The 21555-nt window shown below is 40.4% G+C and overlaps 2 protein-coding genes across 11 annotated transcripts in view; one reads left to right on the top strand and one right to left on the bottom strand.

Moving 5' to 3' along the window:
- Window positions 1-472: 472 nt before the first annotated feature.
- SLITRK5 (SLIT and NTRK like family member 5) lies at window positions 473-8768 on the bottom strand. 5 transcript variants are annotated; one of them, XM_071806611.1, is made up of 3 exons: window positions 8395-8768; window positions 6217-6422; window positions 473-5261 (listed from the first exon to the last, which is right to left on the bottom strand). In XM_071806611.1, exon 3 carries the CDS (start codon window positions 5251-5253, stop codon window positions 2377-2379), a length of 2877 nt encoding a protein of 958 aa, XP_071662712.1. In that variant the 5' UTR covers window positions 5254-5261; window positions 6217-6422; window positions 8395-8768; the 3' UTR covers window positions 473-2376. The 5 variants fall into 5 exon arrangements, with proteins under 5 accessions (XP_071662712.1, XP_065700233.1, XP_071662706.1 ...); XM_065844161.2 differs by having other exon boundaries at window positions 8413-8768; XM_071806605.1 differs by lacking the exon at window positions 8395-8768 and adding an exon at window positions 7716-8361.
- Window positions 7661-21555, top strand: part of LOC139827597 (uncharacterized) — a 32930-nt gene continuing 19035 nt past the window's right edge. For 5 of the 6 annotated variants that reach the window (XM_071806637.1, XM_071806622.1, XM_071806629.1 and 2 more), the window contains exons 1-3: window positions 8544-9287; window positions 18072-18143; window positions 18637-18732. In XM_071806637.1, the coding sequence (XP_071662738.1) occupies window positions 8563-9213 (651 nt within the window). In that variant the 5' untranslated portion in view covers window positions 8544-8562 and the 3' untranslated portion in view covers window positions 9214-9287; window positions 18072-18143; window positions 18637-18732. Of the gene's footprint in view, window positions 7822-8543; window positions 9288-18071; window positions 18144-18636; window positions 18733-21555 lie in introns of those variants that run through there. The other variant, XR_011738420.1, reaches the window with a different exon arrangement.

Below are 21555 nucleotides of genomic sequence, written 5' to 3'. Positions count from 1 at the left end.
ATAAAGGAGGTAATTCAAAATTAGGGCTCCAGAACTGCACCTCAGGCAGCAATACCCACATGTCTCACTAGTGTCAGCAGGAGGTCTACAGGAGATCGAGAGCAGTGCACAGAACGGTCATGTGTTGTGTCTCTATGGACAAAAGAATACTCCTCATATCTGCATTTCAAACTGAAATAACACTCCACTGACTAAACTGTCCGAGCTAAATACAGTCACACTTTCTTTTTTTTTTTTTTTCTCAGTGTGGGTGGCATAGAGGGAAGAACACATGCCAAGAAAAAACATTTATCTTGAATTCCAAAGGACCAGTTATATAGCTTTGTCTTTGTAGAAAGTGACGGTTTGTACATGGAGAGAAAAAGCAGAAGAGAACAGAGCCCTTTAGCAATAAAAAATGTACTAGTGAGCAATTCTGCAAACAATACCAAACATGATAACCTAATGAAAAAAGACAAAACCGCATGTGAAATAACATTCCATTCCATATATTAAAGAACGCTTCAGCAAGAAAACAAAACATAAATATAAAACTATCCTATCCAGTATGCTGGTGAAACACATACCCATGTGTCACTCTCTGATCCATGTTATATATGCTGGTAATTATCATACGTTGTGTTTTGAAAATAGACAACACATTATATTTTGCCTAAAAATGTTAGATCTTTCTGATGAGCCATAATTGCTAGCAAAGAGAATCCAACACACAAACAGACAATTTTGGCAAGAAATTTTAAACTTCAGGTACTCATTACTTCATGTTCTGACATTTGAAATATTTATCAAGTGTTTATTCAGAAACTATTAAAAAATCACATGTGCTGGGATACATATGAGACATCAGTTGTCCCATTTACAGTGATGTTGTGTATATGAGTATCTTTGCCATTGCCTGTTGCCCAAAGGGGTAAAGACATTATATATAGATGTGTACAGTCCATAATTTGGTCTTTCGGGATACCAGTAAACACGTGGATCTGTACAAGTGCAATCTTACTTGACTAAACAATCAGAAAATGGCTACAACGACTGTAAAACCATTATAATTTGGTTAAATAATGAAAAAAAAAAAAAAAAGAACACTGACAAATCAAAAAAGAAATACACTTTTTTCCTGGTAAAATGAATGTCTTCTACATGTCCCTCACTAGTTTGCCCAACCAGACGCCTGAACAAGAGGTTACTAAAAGGTAATTTTAAAATAGAGGAACATTATTTTTTTCTCTTGTGGTCAAATTAGATGTCTTAGATTGTCTGTTACAATTTGGTCATAATTGGCATTATCTGTAGTGATTTAAAAGCTCCCCCTGATACTACATCAGCTTTGGAAAAAAAGCTCTCGGTGTAGTGCAACAATTTAAAGCAATTGGCAGACTTTGGACCCCATCCTGAAAAAATAAAAAACACTTAAAACATCCCAGTAGTTTTACTTGTAAGAATAGTTCTTCATCCTTTATTGTAATCTTTTGGATATTTGACTAACTTTGCTCAATGTGTGAGTCTACAAACTATGGACATTGGTAAAGTTGTTCATGTGCCTGCAGGATGAAGGCCTAATCTGGGGCTTCTTTGACAAGTAAAGACACTCAAGCAAGTAAGAATTTGCAGGATTAGGCCCTAAAATAGTGAAGGAAAGAGCAATGCTAATGTGCATATAAAAATAGGTGCTACAATAAAATATTTTTTTATATTTCATCAATAAGTTATTTTCACTAACCAGTTATGGATCATATATCTTTGCACTCTTTAATGATTTTTCCACATCTACAGTGATCCTTTTAAATATCATAATATATTTTTTAATTCAAAAGTCCAGAAAGCATACAAACACATCCTTAAAAAAAGGAAACCTTGTATTAAAGTCGGGGTGTGCTAATTTCTCCATAAAAGCCATTTAGACTCACTCATGGCTAAAAGGGGAAAATGTGCGCTGTACTCTTCAACCAGAAGGAAAACAAAATTTAAAAAGTCTGTAAAAAAAAAAAAAAAAAAAAGTGACCATTACTCTTGTATTTGTAACCTGACTATGACCTGACAAGACCACCCTTCCCCAAGCATATATGGACATATGCACAATACCAGTGTTGTGCTCAATTTACACAATAGATGGTTTCCTATTTCCAAACACAATAAAACAAAAATAAAAAATAAAATAAAATAAACAGCACACCCTTTCAAAATAATTCACCGAAGCTGAAAAATCCTGTGCCAAGGCACTTCACCCTACAATAAAATGAATTAAAAGGGGAAAAAAAGTGGGAGGGGGGGCAAGGAGGAGGTCAGCATTTACGTTTCTTTGTTTTGCGTGTGGTTGTTAAATACAAATACTCTAGAGGAGGAGCTGCTGTGGTTGGGGGAGAGGGAAACTGTTTCTCAGAACTGGCTGAATGTGGTCTGTTTTTCCAGCACTTCGAGGTAGTCCGGCTCTGCGTTTAGTTTTGCTTTTAGCTCCAGGTACTCGTTCCTGTTGGGCTCTACAAAGACAGTACCCGGGGGGCTATAGAGCACCGTCTCCCGGAGCCTGCCGTCCCCCGGCCCCGGGTGCAAGTACTGATGGGCACGCCTAAGGTCATAGTTTGGGGAGTAGGTGTAGGCGGCGGGGAGCTTGGGGTAGTCGGGGAGGGTGGAGCCGGGTGTGCCCAGCGTGGAGGAGGAGGAGTGTTTGTCGGGCTCCAAAATGCCCCTGTAAAAGCGATCGGCGTCTTGCACTGGGGAGATCAGCTCCTCCCGCGGCTCGATGGTGCTCACGCTGTACGCGGGGCTGCGCACGGGTGCATCCTCCCCGCCGGGCGGTGGGGGCGGCGGGGGCGGCGGTGCACCCCCTCCGGGTTGCAGGGGTTGGCTGCTGTAGGTGACCTTGAGCTCGTGGAGGTCTTTGTAATCCTCTCCCGCGTTGCCCTCCCGGGAGCGGTAGATGGGGTTTTTGCACATGTGGCCCAGAGGGTGCGGGATGTACTCGTAGACGTGGCCGGCGGGGGTCTTCACTTTGGGCAGCGCCGCGCTTCCCCCGCCACCTCCCCCACCGCCGCTGCCGCGGTGTGGCGGGTGCTGCTGGAGGTGGGGGTGGTGGTGCTGGTGGCCGCCGCTGTAGACGCTGTACTGCATGTTGAAGGAGCTCACGTCGGAGTTGTTGGCGCTGGCGTGGTCACCCTGACCCTTTTTGCGCCGCTTCATGACCAGGACGAAGAGCCCCGCTGCCACGAAGACCGACATGATGAAGACCAGCAGCAGGCTGAGGATCAGCACCGACAGCGGCACCGAGGAGCTGCCGCCGCCGACACCGCCCGCGGGCGCAGAGCCGCCCGCCGCCGCCGTGCCGTTGAGCCGCACGGTGGAGGAGGAAGGGGTGGTCCTGGCCGGCAGCTGGCCCGGGGACGGCGTGGGCGTGGAGACGACGATGTCCGAGTAGTCGGGGCAGAGCAGCTCCACCCGGACGGCACGCATGTCGTTCTGGGAAAACTTCTTAGGGGACTCGCAGATAACCTGGTCCACCAGGACACCGGTGTTGAGCTGCTCCAACCACAGCTTCATGCCCACCACGTCGCAGGTGCAGTCCCAGGGGTTCTCATGCAAGTCGATCTGCAGCAGGGATTTCAGTTGGTCCAGCACCCCGCTCACTGGCAGATAGGAGAAGTGGTTGCTCCGCAGGCTCAGCCTGTAGAGAGACAAACCAGAAAAAATGTTCCCTGGCAAAGATCTCAGAAGATTGTTGTTTAAAAATAAGAGCTGAAGGTTGGGGACAGGTTCAAAGGTGCCTGCCTCTATCTCCCGGATAACGTTGTACTGCAGGAAGAGGTACTGCAGGCTTTGCAGCCCATAGAACAGCTCCGAGCTCAGCCGCTCAATCCGGTTCCCATTCAGGTACAGCCTTCGCAAATTAGTTAAATCCCCAAAAGCCCGGTCCTGAATGACCGAGATCCGATTATTGCCCAGGTGCAGCAAATCCAGCCCAGTAGCATCCACAAAATCTGCCCTGCGTACCAGAGCAATGTAGTTTTCCGTAAGATACATCTTTTTAGGATTATAGGGTTTGGGCTGCAGTTCAGAAATACTCTCAATCTTCCTTTCCTGACAATTGACATTGAGGCCCAGATCAGAAATCTGCAAGTTGCAAGTGCAGGCAGTGGGGCACTCCAAAGGCACCGGGGATTTGGTCTGATAGGCAATGCTGGGGCCGTAGTTGCTGTATCCCAGATCTTTTGAGGGCAGGCGGGAGGTAGGGCGCACTCTCGTCTTGTTGGGTTGGCGGGTCCCTTTGGGGGGCTTCAAGGGGGATTTGTAAACAGCTGAAGAAGAAGTGGCCACTGAGTTGACTGAAGCTGGCGTAGTGTGAAAATACCCTGTGGTGCTTAATGGTGTCTGTGGTCTCATTTCATAATCCGAGATGAGCCTCCTGGGGCAAAGCTCCTGCTTGGAGACTTCATCCAAGTCTCGACCATGTAAGCGGAAAGGGGTCTCACAAACCACATCTCCCACCAGAGCAGAGTATGAGATACTGTCCAGCCAATCCTTTAGAGCAATCAACTCACAGGAACAATTCCAGGGGTTCTCCTCCAGCTGCAGCTCCACCACTTTATCCATGTGCTGCAAAAGGCCCACATAGGGCAACAGCTTTAGCCGGTTACCCCTCAGGTCCAGGTGAGTTAAGGGCACAAAACGGAAAAGGTTGTTGGGCAAACTGGAAAGGAGGTTATCATTGAGAATCAGCACCTGCAGCAAATGCAGTTTGCTGAAGGCATTGGGTTCAATTACGCTAATATAATTATAATCGACCTGTAGGTATTCCAAACTCTCTAGCCCAAGGAAAGTGTCATCTCGTAAAAGTTCCAGCTTGTTATTGTTCAGGTGCAGCCTCCTTAAACCTTTCAGACCATGAAAGGCCCCTGTTTCGATGTCTTGTATGTCGTTGCTACCCAGATGCAAAATCGAAGCTCCCGTGTAATTAACAAACTGGTTTGGGTAGAGCCTGTTCAAAAGGTTCCCAGACAACAAGAGGTGGTAGACAGGGAACCTTGGTGGACTGATCTCAAAAAGGCTGATGATTCCTCTGTTTTCACAGCTCACTGTTAAGATGCCATCCTTCTCCTCACAAGGACATGCATTATCACAGATTTCCCCATAATACTCGATGCTTTCTGCCCATGAAAGGACTAGAGATGTTAAAGCAAATACAATTGTCTGCAGCATCCAGATATGCATTTTTTTGTTGAGATCCTGTTCCAAAGTTACTGTAGAGCAGCAAGCGTACATTTTATTTCCTGTAAGGGTAAGGAAAAAAAAAAAAAAAAAGAAAGCAACATAATAGCATAGCCCTATAAAATTTAAAGTGGACATAAAGTTTATATATATCTTCAGTGGGGGAGAGAATGGATTGTTTATGAAACAAACAAACAAACAAAAAAACCCTCCTGTCACTTCTAATTCCCACACTTTTGAAAACTGGATGACATGCATTGATTAAAAGGTTGATAGGCAACTCCTAGAGAGTCAAATGCCTGCGGTGTTTAAAAAGGTGAGGTCACAGTAGGAATTGTTCTGGTTCTGTTCCTGTGGGGTGCATTTCAATGCTTCCTTGGATTTCTTTTTCATGACCAGCCCCATAAATATACATAAAATGGCTGTCAGTTCAGTTTCACAGTTCTAATTTAAGAGAAAAGAAGCACCATTTTACGAGGTTTCCCACCTTCCCTATTACTCAGCTCCCCCCTTCCCTTCAGAACCTCCCCAGTGAACAGTGCACCAAGGTTTTCCCCTCTTTCTACCTTGATTTTTAACCAGTGGTGGAAATGCCCTGGTAGGAATCCAAAGAAAAATGCTCAGTGCTGAAAACGGCAGCTTAATTCAACAGAGAGAATACCAACACATTCTCCACTTCAACCATTTCTTAAAACTCTATTTTTTTTTCTATCTATACATTTACAAAGCACACACCCACCCACACAGACATACACACACACACATGCACCCCCTAGATGACTTTTGTGGCAGAATTCTTCAGTAATGAAACAAGTTAATGTCCTACTTCAATGCACTTAGCAGCTCTCTTCAGTGAGAGAAATTTTGTATCTTTACACAAGTAAATCATTTTAATTGATTTCCTGATCCCCCTCCTCCTCCATGAGTTATGTACAATGTAACAGAGCTGACGATCAAGCAGATGTCTAAGTTCTCACACACACACACACACTTAAATGAAATGTTTTAACCACTCACCCAAAAATTGTGAAAAATGTAAAACATGTGGGTCATCTTCGGAGTCTCAGCCATATCTGACATAACGTTTATTCCCAACATTCTCCAAAACTAGCCTCATAGAAGTGGAGAGATTTAAATAGGTCTCATGAAAATATCTCATCGCCAACCCTCCAAGCATCAGAGTTACTGATTATAAGCAGCGATGGCTGTCAGCACTCTTCATCCTTTAGGGAAGAAGACACCCAGGCTGATTAAAAGCCAAGGGGGGTGGAAGGGAAACCCTATCATTGACCTACGTCAGTAATATAATACCCGAATTTCACCTAGCTGGGAACAGATCCCAAATCCACTCATTCTTGAAGTCTTTTTGACTCCTTATGGCTTTCTTCTACTAGTCTAAAAACAATATGAATAGGGAAAATAAATGGATTGTGTGTGTCGGTAGGGGAAGACTAATAAATCATCCAGGCGTAAACGCTGGGATCTCAGAGCAGGCTTGCATTTTCTATCGTCCACCTCAGAGCACCAATCCTCTTGCCACAACTCTGGTTTGGAGGAACGCATCCTGAAAAACGGCAAGTCTCAGTACTGCAAGACATCTCCTGTAGCATCAGATTCAAGGCTGCAAATCTCGCACTTGCAGCAAAGGCAGTCATGCAGCAAGAAATTGGAAGTCTCGGCGAATCTCTTTAATTCTGACCAGATGTCAACTGGATCGGAATTACTCAAAGCAAAAGGCTTCACTGCATAAAGGCAGCAGAAATCTTACTCAAAGGCATGTATCTCACATATTCTTTCCTAGCTTGATCAGATCCATTCATCTATTAACTGACAGTTCTTCTTTGGAGAAAAAAAAAAGAAAAAAGCTATCGAAAACCTACCCGGTCAGTGTTAAACTCCCAGGCATTTTACAACTTTAATTCAATTATGGTTAGTAAAGGAGGCAAATACAATATTCCTTCCCTCCTCCTTTCTCCCTTTCCATGAAAAAAAAAGGGGGGGTGGGGATGGGAGGTAAAGAAAATAAAGTTGTAGCTGGCTGTATGTAAGGTTGCAATCCCGCCTTGGAAACCCCTCTCTGATGACTGCGTGCTGCTGTTCGCCAGCTCCCTACAGAGGTTCATATGGGGGGGTGAGGGGGGGAGAGAGAGAAAGGGGGAGGGGAGAAGAGGAAAGGGGTTGCATCGGGATTTTTCTTGTGTATGTGGCTTTTTCCCCGAAGAGTTCAGCCCTTAGATTACCGCACTGCATATCCGGCTCGAAGCGGCTTTCAGTACCGCCGACAGCAGCAGCAAGCAAGCAGCCCCAGACGGACACTGCCACCCAACTGAGCAGCACCCAGAGTTGGGAGAAATGGCTTTCCGGGAGAGAGGACGGGGACGGGGGAGGGGTTGGGGGTGGAAAGCAACAGCAAGAAAAGACCCGGCGGTGAAGGGGCGGGTGGCGGGGGGGGGGCAGGAAGGGAGGAAGAAGAGAGAGAGAAAGGGAGCGCGAGAAAAGTCAATCGTGGTACTTACTTCGCCCGAAATCTCCGGGGCCTAAGCATGGTGGCAACCCATGAAGATGCCGACCGCTGCGCGGGCGCTTCGCGGAGCAGCCGGGGCGGCGGCGGCGGCGGCGGAGGCGAGTATCGCGGCAGCCGGGGAGGCTCGGTGCGGATCGCACACAAACACCCCCCGCACGCAGGCGGCGCCGAGACACCCGCGCTCGCACAGGGGCGCACACACACACGCACACACACACACACACACACACACACACACACTCACATGCGCGCGGGCGCGTGCCCGAGCAGCCGCGGGGGCGCGCTCCTGCACAGCGAGGGCGGGGGGCGGCCGGCGGAGGGGCGCGCTTTCGCCGCCGCCGCTGAGCGCAGCGGGAGGGGGAGCGGTGGGAGGGGAAGGCGGGGCGGTGGCGGGGAGGGGGGGCTGAGAGGGGCGGGGGGTGTCGAGGGTAGGAGAGAGGCGGAAGGGGTGACGAGGGAGGCGGGAGGGAGGGTCCGCGGGGGAGGGCCGCGGTCCAGGGCGGCGGGGCGGGTGTCCCCGGCTGACGGCGCGGCGGGCAGTCGGCCTCGCTCGGCACTAGTCATCCCGCACGCACGGTCACACACCGCACACGCGCAGGCACACACATGCCGATACGAACGCCGCGCCCCCGCCACACCCCCACCCCCACGCACCCCGGGGCTGTACTCACACTTTCCCCAGCACTGACCAACTTTCGCCGCGCTCCGCTGGCGCCCTGGACGCCGACCCCGCTCTTCCCCAAACCCTCGGGCCGTAGTCCCGGGGCCCGGCCGTCCGCGGTAGGCAGCGGAGAGGCAGCGCAGCCGCCCCCGTCCTCTCCCTGCGGCGGTCCTTGGCCATGGCTGGGCGGAGCAGCGCGGAGTGGGTGGCAGGAGCCAGTGGCCCGGCAGCCGCCGCTGCTACTTCTGACTGTGCCGGAGCCTCCGCTGCATACGCGGAGACCGTAGGGAATTGGGTGGTCGCGGTGAAAAGGAAACGGCGGGTTTTGCTACGCGCATCCTCCGAAACCGGAGACGCGGGGTGTGTGTCTGGGGCGCTGAATTTATCTTTACCCCTCTGCCCACTCCAGCCACGGAACGCGGAGGGGGTCGGAGTGGGGATGCAGCAGCAACAACTAAACCACTCTTCGGGCGCCCCCCACACCCAGGCGGTCCCCTCGGCCGCGGGGCGGTGTGATGCCTTCCACCGCCGCCAGGTGGCAGCGCAGGGCGGCGGATGGGCCGCGCCGGTTCGCACGGGGGCCGCCCCGCGGGCGCGCTGCCTCCGGCCCCGGGCAGCCCCGCAGGGCGAGCGGGCGCTGCGCAGGGGCATCCCGGGGGGCGTTGGGCTGCTGGGCGGTGTTGGTGGTTGCGACGGGGAGAAACGAAGTAGGCGACGCTGCGCCGACTGCATTGTCTTTGTTGCCGGTTCGAAGAATTGCCGTTATTTCATTTGCATACAGAACATGGAGGGATGTTTGTGTGTGCAAAGCTGGCAGTGGCAGTGGTGATGGTTTTCACTCTTAGCTTTAGGTTTTTATTTTCTACGAAATTACGTATTTGGCTGAACTTCAAAGAAAAAAAGGTAATTTAATTGCATACATGCAAAGATGTGCACATGTTCACATTTGTGTATTCTTTACTGTGATGTGCTGTATACATTTTAGTATGTAAATCAAATAGGTGTTGTGCATAAAAGAACGCATAAAGTACATCCCATGTGCACAGCAAAGAGTTTGGCATCCCTCTTTAAATCAAAAGGTAATACTAGACGTGGTTGTGTTTCACAGGTTTTCTTGTGCCAATCTAAACACTAAAGAGGGAAGAATACATATGATATGTGAATTCATCACATCTATTATATCTTCAGCAGACCTCTGTCAACTCATATCTTAAGATCCCAACATGCTAAACCCAAGGATGATTGTAGAGAAACACTTTTTTTTTTTTTTTTTTTTAATGCTGAACCTTCCCTAAAAGGTGTATTCTTCTCTTTGCAAATGTAGAAGGAGTGTGACTCAAATCCTTTTTTCCTAGGCCTGAAATAAGTAAGATCTGGTGTTCGGATGGAAGACAACTTTCTTATATAAATCAATTAATATTCTTGACCTTGTGGAAGCTTTTGGGAAGCTGCTTAATGGGACAAAGTACTTCTGTTATTAAAGAATCTCAGACATTCATGTTTTGATGCAAAACAATTTGTTTCAGTGGAAGGTTTTGTATGGCTTCAGACTGATTTTTGGGATACTACTTTCAGTCAGGAAAAGAATACCAAATTACTCAGGGCACTTCCCCCACCGCTTCCATTCTTACTGCTTTTCTAGTATTCCACATTAAATATATGATGATAGTGGAATAAAAAGAATTTACAGATTGTAATTAGGGATGTTTTAGAGGAGTTTCTTATGAGCTCACTATTTTTGAAAATAATTTTTGTTTTGAATTAATAATTCTGGTTTTGAATATATGGGATTTTATGCATCTATGCTTTCATTTTTAATGCTTATCATATTTATAGTATCTGTCTGTGTTTCTATGCTATTTTTCTCTCTGTCACACAAAATTAGACACACATAAATACTTTTTTATTCATAGGAGAGATATTTTAAGAAACCTTGGCAGCTAGGCTGAGCTTAACTCTTTCAATGAAACAATTTTGGAAAAGTTGACATTTTATAAACCTGAAATGATGTTCAAAAAAAGAATTTTGTAAAAGTCAGTAAGGTACATATGTTTCAGTTTAATTATTCTGCTCCTGTGCTAATGAGATATTGAATAATATACTGAATAGAAAATCCGATTTAATAAAATTTTACTTGCAAGTTGTTAGACTCCTAGATTATTTTGGTAGTACACACAAGGTTCATATAGTTATTGGTGTAGAACTATTATGCTGCTGTTCCATTCATTCTTATTCTGGCTGACATTATATTTTTGGTAAAACACCTAAAAGTTCTGTATAGTTTTGCAGAATATTAATTTCAAATGCATGACTAGCATGAGGGCACAGCTCTGTTTCCTTGCTGAAACCAGTAAGGAATTAGACTCCATTTGAATGGAGTCTACATAATCCGAAAGTATTCCTTACAGTGGAAAGTTGTATTTGAGTATTTGAACTAGGACTGTAATTATAAACCTGAGCACACAGACATCAAACAGTGCCGATAAATTTACGATAAATAAATATTTATTTATTACTATAGTGTGTTGCCTTTTGCTAATTTATCTTTCATCTCCTTTTCATTAAACCGGGAGATTCTAAAAACCTTTAAATGGAAAAACTCATGAGGAAAGTTGGAAGTAACTCATATAGTCATCATATGGAATACAAATACAGGAACATGAATGAGGATGGTACAACAGAAAAGACAGATAAGCAAAAGGATGTTATGAATATATGGATTATAACTGCAACAACTTGTAACTGCGCAGATCTAGACTCTTTCTATAGTACTTCAGTCGAAAAGAGTAGCAGGAACAGTTGATACAGCGTGTGGAACCAGACATTAGGGGAAAACTGGAAGGTACCAAATTTGTAAGTGAAATATGTTGGAACTGAAGGATAGATACTGTTTAGGAAAGACAAAAAAAGTGGTGAAATAATTTCATGTTAATGCATTTAAAACTGTTAAGGAGTAAAGACTGTTAAGACTGCAATAAAATTAAATTTGAGAGTGAAGATGAGAGTGTGTGTGAATGAAAACTGTTGAGTAAAAGGTAGGAAAAAAATTTCATCGGATGCAATCTATTATGAACTACTTGTACAGACTTGATTTTGACAATACCTGAAAATACAAGAAAAAAGGAACAAATCATATTGTGTGATTATGCAATTTGTGTGTTTTCTCACAGGCAAATATCAGAAAAAAACATTAAGCAATGATGCTGAGGATAACATGAATTTGAACAGAATAGAGGATAGCTTGTTCTGAGCAAGCAAGAGGAAAGGATAACTTAGACTTAATTTTAATGAATTATAGGATCTGCAGGAAAACCTCGTGGTAGATCATTATCTTAACTGGTGATTTTGAGCTTTTCCACTTCGTGTGAACTTGCAAGACAGAAAAATGTGGAAGATCTGTAACTGTAGTCCAGTGTTACAGAAAGGCAAACTGAGAAACAAAAAGTTTAGTGAGATAGTCTTGAGGACCACCAGAATTAATGTTCAGATAAGGCATGATATTACCTTGTGTTAAAAAAATGCAAGCGCTATTGAATGTTTACATTCGGGAGAGGACAAACAAAAGACCCCCCAAACAACTGGGATGAGAAAGAATTCCCAGAAGGTAGAAAGCTTAAGCAAGTTATTAAGGGTAATCACAAAACCTATAAAGAATGAAAAAGAGATATTGATCAGCAGGGAGAAATCTGTATCAAAAGTCAGAAGGTATAAAGCCGAACTGAGAATGGTCAGAAACCTCGTTAAACCAAAGCTTGCACAGAAAACTGGAACATAGTAGAAACTTCTTAAGCCATGTAAGTAAAATTAGAACTAAAGAAGTACTCTGGATGTTTAAAGATGGGGTGGACATTAAGAATAAAATAGGTCTGGACTAAATAGTTACTGGAAACATTGCCTCTTTTTCTGGTGAGAATGTATGTATAAATTTTTATATATAATGGAAGTAGGAATAGGGTGAGATAAATCACGTCATCATTGTATCAGGTACTGTGTGGCATAAGAAGTGTATGGTCCTGTATAGTGCAGAAAATTTCTATCCTAGAGTGCTGAAAAGATTAACACATAAAATACAATTCCAGAAGAAAGCAAGCCCAGAACTTCCAAGAAGCTGAGGCAGCACATAATGTTGAGAGGGGAGTTACTTAAATGGATGGAAGCCATTAGTAGAGTTTCTTGGTGATCAGCTTTGAGCCCAATGCTTTGTGATATAGTTGGTACTGATTTCAAGATATAAGGTAAGCAGGTCTGGGCAGGATTTGTAGACCATACAAAACTAAAGGTCTCTCTGAGAACCAGATAATGAGACAAGAAAACTTCTATATACATGCTATATGTAATTATACATGTATATATATATATATATACACAAATACATACATATGTATATCTCTGTGTGCCTATATTTCTGTCAAGATGCATATATATGCAAAGATATATACACTATATACATATTTACAGATTTGATGTTACTATCAATATTTTAAGATGTCAATATTTATGAATTTCATTCATGTGTATCTGTGTATTATTTTATTTTGGCCTGGGCTTATAGGAATGGTGTGAAATTGGATACTGCAATCTACAAAGTTATGAATGAAAACTTTTGCTATAAACTTGGAAGATCAAATTTTATCCAAAATTATAAAAATATTAAGGTAGTGGTCAATCAGAAAGTGACTATATTTTGCCATTATAAAAGAAGTACTGGTTTAAAGGGAAAAGAGAAATATGATTCTATGATATATTAGACAGGATTGTTCTAATAGGTGGGCAGGTGTTAATAATATTGTAACGGATGTGCTTTTTCATTAGTTCCTTTTGTATTATGCATGGTTCTAGTTATACATTCAGAGAAGATCTTAAAATGAAATTCAAAGATCAGAAATAAACTAGGGTCATTAGGACATGGAAAATGTGTCTACAGAAGAAAATTTTTTTTTTTTTTTAAAGGCATACATAGCCAAATAGTAATTGAGAGGGCATGTGATTCCTTACAAGTGCTTTTTTAGTTAAATACTAAGAGGACAGAAGTAATTTGAACTAAAGAGTGAACTTGGCATGTCATCAAACATTTATATTCACTGACTATCTGAGAAGTGAGATACTAGAAATGTCTTCCAAATAGGTAATCAGGCCAATAAACCAACATTGTTTTAAGAAAGAACTTGAAAAGCTTACAGAAAAAATTATGTCATTGAATGGGACAGTTCATGATAGGAAAGTGGTATTTGTGCCGAGTTAGGAAGGAAAGGTCTTTTTGAAAAAGATGGAATATGGTTGTTCTACATTTATGCTGTATCTGTTCTCTGCCTCAGGGGTTACTGCAGGCTCTCAAGTCAGAAAGGGTTTTTTCTCCCCTTATCGTGTAATTTAGATCCTGAGTTCTGTTCATGTCTGTCTTTCTTTTGTTCTCCTTTCTAAAGTGAGACGTATTTTAATTCTTGCAACATTCTGCAAACAATTTCCAACATATTTTCTCCTATTGCAAAGGCCTCAGTTGACCATTGGTGGTGCCCTTGTTCCCCTTCTCACCCCTTTTTTTCTTTTTTTCCCCAAGGAATATTAAAGGTCTGGCTTTTGTTCTTTACTGAGAATTAAAGGTTTTGAGTCAGTATGGGAAAGTTGGTAATACTATCTAGAGTAAAAGTTCTGTATTTTTTAAAAAAATTATTTTTTTACTACATACTTAGTATATGGTAACCCACAACTCTGAAGATGCAGATATTTAGATGATCCCTTCAAGCTCTATGTTCTTATGCTTCCTGTTACTAGTTCTTATGAAAATAATGTTCATCTCTGTTCCATTCTTCCGAAAATACTGTCTAAGCTTTCAGCATTTTCAATAGGACATGGTATGGATGAAGCGGCATAGGAAAAATCTCTCTAAAATTTCCTCAACTCTTCTGTCATTATACATCAGATCTGATGTTTCATCTCTCTTATCTCCTTGCTATTTTTAGGATTATCAAATAATTAAAATTATATTACGTGAAATACATCTAATATTAGATATCTAAATCTATCCATAATAACTAAAATAAAAGAGTCCTGGTTTCATGTGGGTCTGAACATGTCTTCTGGGGTAGCTTCTTACGTTTTCTAGTAGAAATTGTAGGATAGGGATTACACAGAGGTTTATTCATATTCTCAAACACAAGGATAATCTTAAGTTACAAATATTTTAAGTTCTTCTTATTTTCTTTTCTTTCTGCTTTAATTTTTATGCAGTAAGTAAAACAGATTTAACAGGAAAAACTCAGAGAATTATCAAGTGTTTTCTGTCTTAATGGTTAAAATGTTTAATAGAAGGACCTAGGTTAAAATTTTTACTCCAGATTAGTTACTAGAAATTTGAATATGGTCAGTATACTCTCCTTCAAACATATAGACTGTCCTAGCTTGTTCCTGTTCACTTTGGGGAAGTTAAGGATCCCATAAGAATTTCTGTTGAACTGTTCCTCACAAGCAAAAAATTGGGGAAATCAGAAATTGAAAATCAGTGATTATGTGTAATTTAGGCTTCCAAGTGACGTAGTAGTAACAGCACTAATCTGATTCCTAATATCTATGAAAAAAATGCTGTCTGGTTAAATGATATTGTCAATAAAATATACAGTAAGCAATACAGAATCTTGAGGCACATGAAGGTACCCCACAAGAACTTTGGCAGTCTCAGTGGCTTCTGAATACCGGATCTAGACACTGTAAATAATAGGTAGGAGAATATATATTATTTTTCAAACTTAGCCCTTTGTGACTGCAAGCGGATACTGATGTTTAGCTTTATGTTTTATCATTTGTATAGTTTTGTGTGAGAATCATCAATTGGTTTACTTTTCTGTTTTGAAGTGTTAGCTGAGACAACCTATCTGCACACACAGTAGTTTATATATATAAAAAAATATTCATTTTGATTTCTAAAAAACGAATCCAGTCTTATGGATTTCTGTATTGTATGTATAAACATATATTTACAAAATACAGACATGATATGTGTTAGTTTCACATATTTATATACATGCATTCACTTAATAACATAGAGTATGCCGTTTCTTAATGAGACAGTTTGGTCTTTAAGATAATATGAAGTCTTATTTACACAGTGATAATTTAAAAATCGATCTATTATTTAACCATTCTGCCTAATAGGTAGTATAACTATGTTATATTGCATGAAAAGGAATGGTTTGAGTTTTTTTGAGTGCATGGACTCACTGCAGTAAACGCACAGAAGCCTTGCAGTGAGCTGAAGTAGTATGTTTGGGGTATTATGCGTGATCTGGATTTCATACTACAGGTGACTTCTCCAGGTCTTCTGACTGGGGAGCTTTCACGGGTTGCTGCCACTAGGTGTCCCTATATGCACCTGTGTGCAGGAAAACGCTTGATGAAAACATCAGCTGAGGGAGAGGAAGAAGTGAAAATGAGCAGGAGTAGTAGAAAACTGGATAGGAAACTTCCTTTGTGATTTTTAGAATTCTGTTTGACAACAATCTTGCACATTACTGAAGAGGACATTAATAGATTCATGGTTGTGCGGTTAGATTTCAAAACAAACTTTTAAAAACATGGATATTAATGTCATCTTAGACTGGTCTTTGTGATATTATATATGTATAAATTGTGAAAAATCTTCTAAAAACATGTCAGTTGAAATTTTCTATTTCATAAATTTATTATAATTTTTAAACTATTAATACAAGTTGATATAAAAAACATTTCAGGAGTAAACTCTTTTAATTAATTATGTCTAAGAGCGATGAAGGAACATGTGTATTGTGATTAGCTTCTCTACCATCCTGATAAATGGGAAGCTTCAAGAATTAAAGGCCTTTGATGGATTGTACAGCCATCTAACCCTTACAATTGAATTTTAAATAGATTACTCATAACAGAAAATAATTTTGTTTATGCCACAATTCTTTTCATAATCAAACTTTTATTAAATGTTATGCAAGCATTCTTCTAGTAGGCTAGTTGTTTAATCAAACTCAGCAGCCATTATGACAGGAGAGCTTTAAAATTATTATTATTATTGTTGTTGTCGTTGTTAAAAGGAAAACTGCAAAGAGGTGTGAAGATATATTCTCTATAATAAACTAGATACTTCAACAGACACATCAGAGGATTAAATTGTTATTCTGTAACATCAAAAGGTAGCATGTATAACACCGAGAGCTGGATTATACTGTTATTGTCTAGAAACTGGGAGTACTTGAGCAGTGCCTTTTTCAAAATACAGACCTTTACTTAAGAAACAAACAAACAAGCAAACAAGTTTCATCCTTCTCATTACTATTCAAAACATGACTACAGAAAAGCTGCTTTTCTGAACCTGCAGTCAATAATGCTGAAACTAATTCTGAGCTTAATTGTTTTGAATTTATAGAGAACAATTATTCTTTTTTGGAGATTTCAACACTGTTTAACATTTTACTGCTGGATATTTGTACCACACATAGTGTAAGAATTTGGGATTAGGGAAAGAGGTTTATTTTAAAGGTATTTACTAACAACATAATTTTATTGGAATGTATCTACCGGTTTTAAGAGAGCTGTGGTCTTTGTTTAATAGTTGAGTCCACAGTCTTTTAACTCAAAGGTGAGAGAGTTACAAGTCCACTGCACTGAAAACTCCTGAATTGATGAATGCCTTCATAAACAGTAGCTTGTTATTATTAGTCAGCCTTGTCTACTCCATGTTACTGATTCTTCTTTGGAAATAAACTGACTGAAAAAGTGAAAACAACTTGTATCAAGACAGATACGATAATCTGGTATTTCGTCTGGGTTTTTACTTATCTATTTTAAATCAAGTTAAATTAAAATGCTACTATAAACCCCACATGGTTAATTTTCTATTTCTGTTTATGACAAAAACTGATTTAGTTTACTTGTGTGTTCCGTATCTATCTTCGTTACAAATTTTTAGCTGGAGAAATCTAGTACTATTGTGTCAAACTTTCTGACCCTTGTAGATATCACAAGTATGTAATCCCTAGTCATTCATCATATGCTGCTGCTTACAACATACTCTTTCAAATAAACAGTGTATTTTTAAATACCATATGTATTATTTATTTAGAGTAAGAAATATTAAATATTTTGGTCTTGTGAAAAAAAGTTGTATCATGGATTCATATGGCATTATCATGTAGTTGTTGAACAGTAAATTAATAATCCCTTATGTTTCTTTAGCATACACTATTATGATGTGCCTCCATCTGTTTTTTGTTTCTTTTTCTAATATCTATTAAACTGCAGTTATGATTTTAAAAATTTTATTAATAATTTCAGATTTTGAGGCATATTTCTGCAATTATTTTTTCTTTTTGTAATCAAATTAACTTTGTGTTTTATTGCAGAGTTTCCTAACTTGTGCAAATCTTTTTTCATTCTGGACCAAACTCTGATGTTATGGGTAGCATTTCACTCCACCGATTCTATTAATTCAGAAAAATGAAAGCCCCAGTAACAAAATCTGTGAGCAGTGAGACTTCACTTTTCTTTTTGGTACTTCTCCATTGAAAGTTCATATTTTTTAATCTTTCAAAGTAGTTGTGATAGGTGACATTCACCCCATTTCCCAAATCCTCTTTATGATAATATGCCCTGCATTTGTTCAGGTTAAGATTTAAACCTAAAGTACCTGTAGGTTCCTCGCTCACAAGTCTGTTCCCCTTTCAGAGTTCTACTTTGCAGAGCATGATGACAGCGGACAGTCAAACCAGTAATACAAAACTTTTAAACTGTTCCAATGTAAGTAAAATATTTTTTTCCAAATTATTCTATAATTACTTATTATATATTTTTTTTTTTCTTTTTTGCAAGTAGGAATAAAATTTGAATGCCTGAAATACAGTCATAAGAAATAGCTCTGGAGATGCCATACAGTTTTACTTCATCATTTGCACACCCGCAGAAGTAATTTATTGGCTTGAATTCTCTTTCACTACGAGCAGAATACTTTCAATAGTTTTCATGAATGAAATTGTCAATTATACTGTCCATTTACAGACTGCCAAAGCTTTAAAGAATGTTTGCTTAGGCATCTAACATGCACGTTAGATAACCTAGCACGTCACAAAATGCATCACGTGGTTTTTATTATTACCGTTGTTGTTTACTTTTTTTTTTTAAACAGAAGTCAGTAAAAGTTTGTTGATAACGACAGATTATGAAGTTAAAACATCAATGAACTAAGAAACACATTAACTTATAACTCGAGTTAAACCTGTGGATAAAATTTCAGGGACTTGCATACTAAAAGGAGGCTGAGATGGACTTCACGTGAGTTGGAATATAGTTCTACTAAGAAGAACTCTTCTGTGACACCCAACCTGAAGAGGTAAGAAATAGCTCCTGTGGGAGACAAGCTGTACTTACTGGAAAAATTTAAGCACAGCAAATTGGTACTGGAGCCTATTTAAATGGAGGCTTATATACTCTAGGCTGTCTCTGTATTTAATGATAAACAGGTGTTAAAAGCCTCCTTAAGAACTGAATCACCCTCTCAAGATAGCTATTTCTTTCAGTTGACTATGTCTCTTCATCCCTCAGGGAAAGTAGGGATCTAAGATAATTTAAAGGCTCATTTAAGTGCTGAGAGCTAGATGGGAGAAAGTCAAGTTCAAGAACCCATTTTTGGCTATGCCAGAACTCACTAAAAATGGCTAAGCATCCATGCTGCTAACCTCGGTTTTGGAAATTAAGAGAAGCAGCTGATATGAAAGATCTACACTATTATGTTATATTCTTTAAAGGTTAGTAATGAGAAATCTGAGTTTGAGGTTGTGTCTATGGGAAGCCTTTAATCATAAAACAGATGAATTAACAAATCTGAGGGACAAAAGATTCTGCGGCAGTCAAAAATTATGTTTGACTGAGTCAGACTGCTAGCAGAAGTTTTATTAACCTGTATCAAAATGTTCCATGATGTGTTATAGTTCAGCACAATCCTGTTCAACAGTTAATTAGCCTTACATTCCATCTTCACATCTCCCAAAAGAAAAACAGTGCACATGGCGAGTTCACAGTTGTTTGCTGAGAAGTTGTAGGTCTTAAAACCAACTCATGACTTCAGATCTTTTCATTGCTCTGCTGAGCTTTTTTTCCAGTGCTGTTTGCTAGATCCTCCACACGCTGACAGCACTGTTTTAAAAAGTTATAGTTTCCTTTGGTGACATTTGCACCAAAGATGTGAAGTGACTCAATAACTGAAGGTCAATGCTTGCAGTTATATTTTCAAGTGTAAAAAAAAATATTTGTAAACAGCTCAGAGTTTACACAGATCTGGAGAGATAACTTTATGATCAAGGGAAAAATCCTCTAAAGTTCCATTAGAATAAAATGTGCAGATATTAATATTTTCTTCCCTTCCACCCCACATGCCTATCTTACCTATTCAGTGGAGACTAAATGATCATAATTACCAGACTCTTGAATATTCTCATGTAAATAGAAACCAATTCCAGAGACTCTAAAGATTAATGTGAGATGAACTTTGAGATCCGGATGAAGTCTAGTGTATGGCATTATATGTTTCCAGCTGATCACTTGTTTTGCAAGATGCTCTCCATTAAAATGTGCCAGGATACATAAATGTGCCAAACTATAATTTCCAGAACTTCTAAGTGAATAAGACTTCAGAATTCAGTTTCACAGCATGGAATTTGCTACTCCTCTGTGAATTAACTTTGTGATGGGAAAATTTATTTATTTTAAATCAGCTAGATGATACATACTGAAAAATTCTGAATACATTCTGGAATACCTACTACATGCTGAAAAATACTGAAAAATAGTATTTTCTTGATGAAATGTACTAAAGCAGGATGATTTCAATTCTTCAATTCTTTTTTTTTTTTCCGGGGTATACCCTCTTGTTCTCTTCCAATATTTTCTATATTGCAGATATGATAAAGTAACAATACAAGAGCAAAGACTTACACTTGCCTATGCTTCACATAGCCTATGGTCACGATATAGTTCAAAGGCAGTATTGAATCTGCTTCTCCCAAAGACTTTCAAACTCAGTCTGACCCCTGAATAAGGTTCTTCTCCACTGAAAACTGTCACAGCAGCATGATAAGGGGGGGTAAAACACTCGCACAATCAGCTCAAGCGAAACATGAAGGAAAGTGGCTCTGCAGATGGCAGGCTGCATATAAAGGTCCTAGAGGTGTAACTCTCTTACATGCATACATGTGTATATATGCGTGTGTATGTCTGCGTGTATGTATATGAGAGCATATAAATATATATCTTCTAAATATAACTCTTCTATTTTATATGTACAGGTATAACTCTGCCTTTTTTGGGGAGTGTGCTTTGCTACCCAGTAGTAATGCGTCATTCCTCGCTCTTTTGCCTTCTTCAAGGTACCACACAAATACACAAGATAAGTGAACAAAAAGTGCCCCAAGACACAGTGACTGCATTTTTCCTTGCCTGCATGCAGGGCGTGTGAATATAGGCATAATTTTTCTACATTTTCCACTACTAATTTGACTCCATAACAGTAAAGCAGGATCTGTCCTTTTAGGTGAGATTTTCACACAGGCACAGGTGTGCATGCTTGGTGAGTTTGGGTACTGTGATGATTCTGTAAGTTGCATATAATAAGGGATTGAATATATCTGTAGCAACTGCAAGTGGAATATCACATGCCATTTTGTGACAATGAATCTAGATAAAGTGGAGGCATTTGAAAAGGAGCTAAGGACCACTGAGGACCACAGTTATGCATCTAACAGCTTTTTGAAAACATGTTTGAAATCAGTGAAAGTTCAGTGTCTAAATACCTTGGAGAATCTGGGTGTGCAGATTGCCTAAATAATGTCTGAGATGGCAGCATCATAGTAATTACTAAGAAGGCTGTGTGTCATTCCCAAGACAGGGAAGAATAAATCAGAGCATATGATCAATAGGCTTTCTAAGCTGAAAGGTTGTGGGGTTAAAAAAGGAAAACTCAGGATAAAGAACAGTGTCTTAAATGCATTCCTAACCAAGAAAACAGTTTAAATCTCACCAGTTTTAATTGAGATTGAATAAATAATGATTTTAAAAGATATTGTTGAAACAAATTCTATTTCAGCTGAGTTGATCATGCTGTTCAAAAAGTAGTTTTTGTTTCTAACATCTTTAAACATTTTGAGGTTATTTGTCTGAT

The sequence above is a fragment of the Patagioenas fasciata genome, chromosome 1 (assembly GCF_037038585.1).
Source record: "Patagioenas fasciata isolate bPatFas1 chromosome 1, bPatFas1.hap1, whole genome shotgun sequence".
In the NCBI taxonomy this organism is placed as follows: domain Eukaryota; kingdom Metazoa; phylum Chordata; class Aves; order Columbiformes; family Columbidae; genus Patagioenas; species Patagioenas fasciata.
This window is presented reverse-complemented; position numbering and strand designations above follow the sequence as displayed.

Coding starts and splice junctions, on each gene's coding strand:
- SLITRK5 (XM_071806611.1), bottom strand. CDS start 5,253: ATGTACGCTTGCTGCTCTACAGTAACTTTGGAACAGGATCTCAACAAA.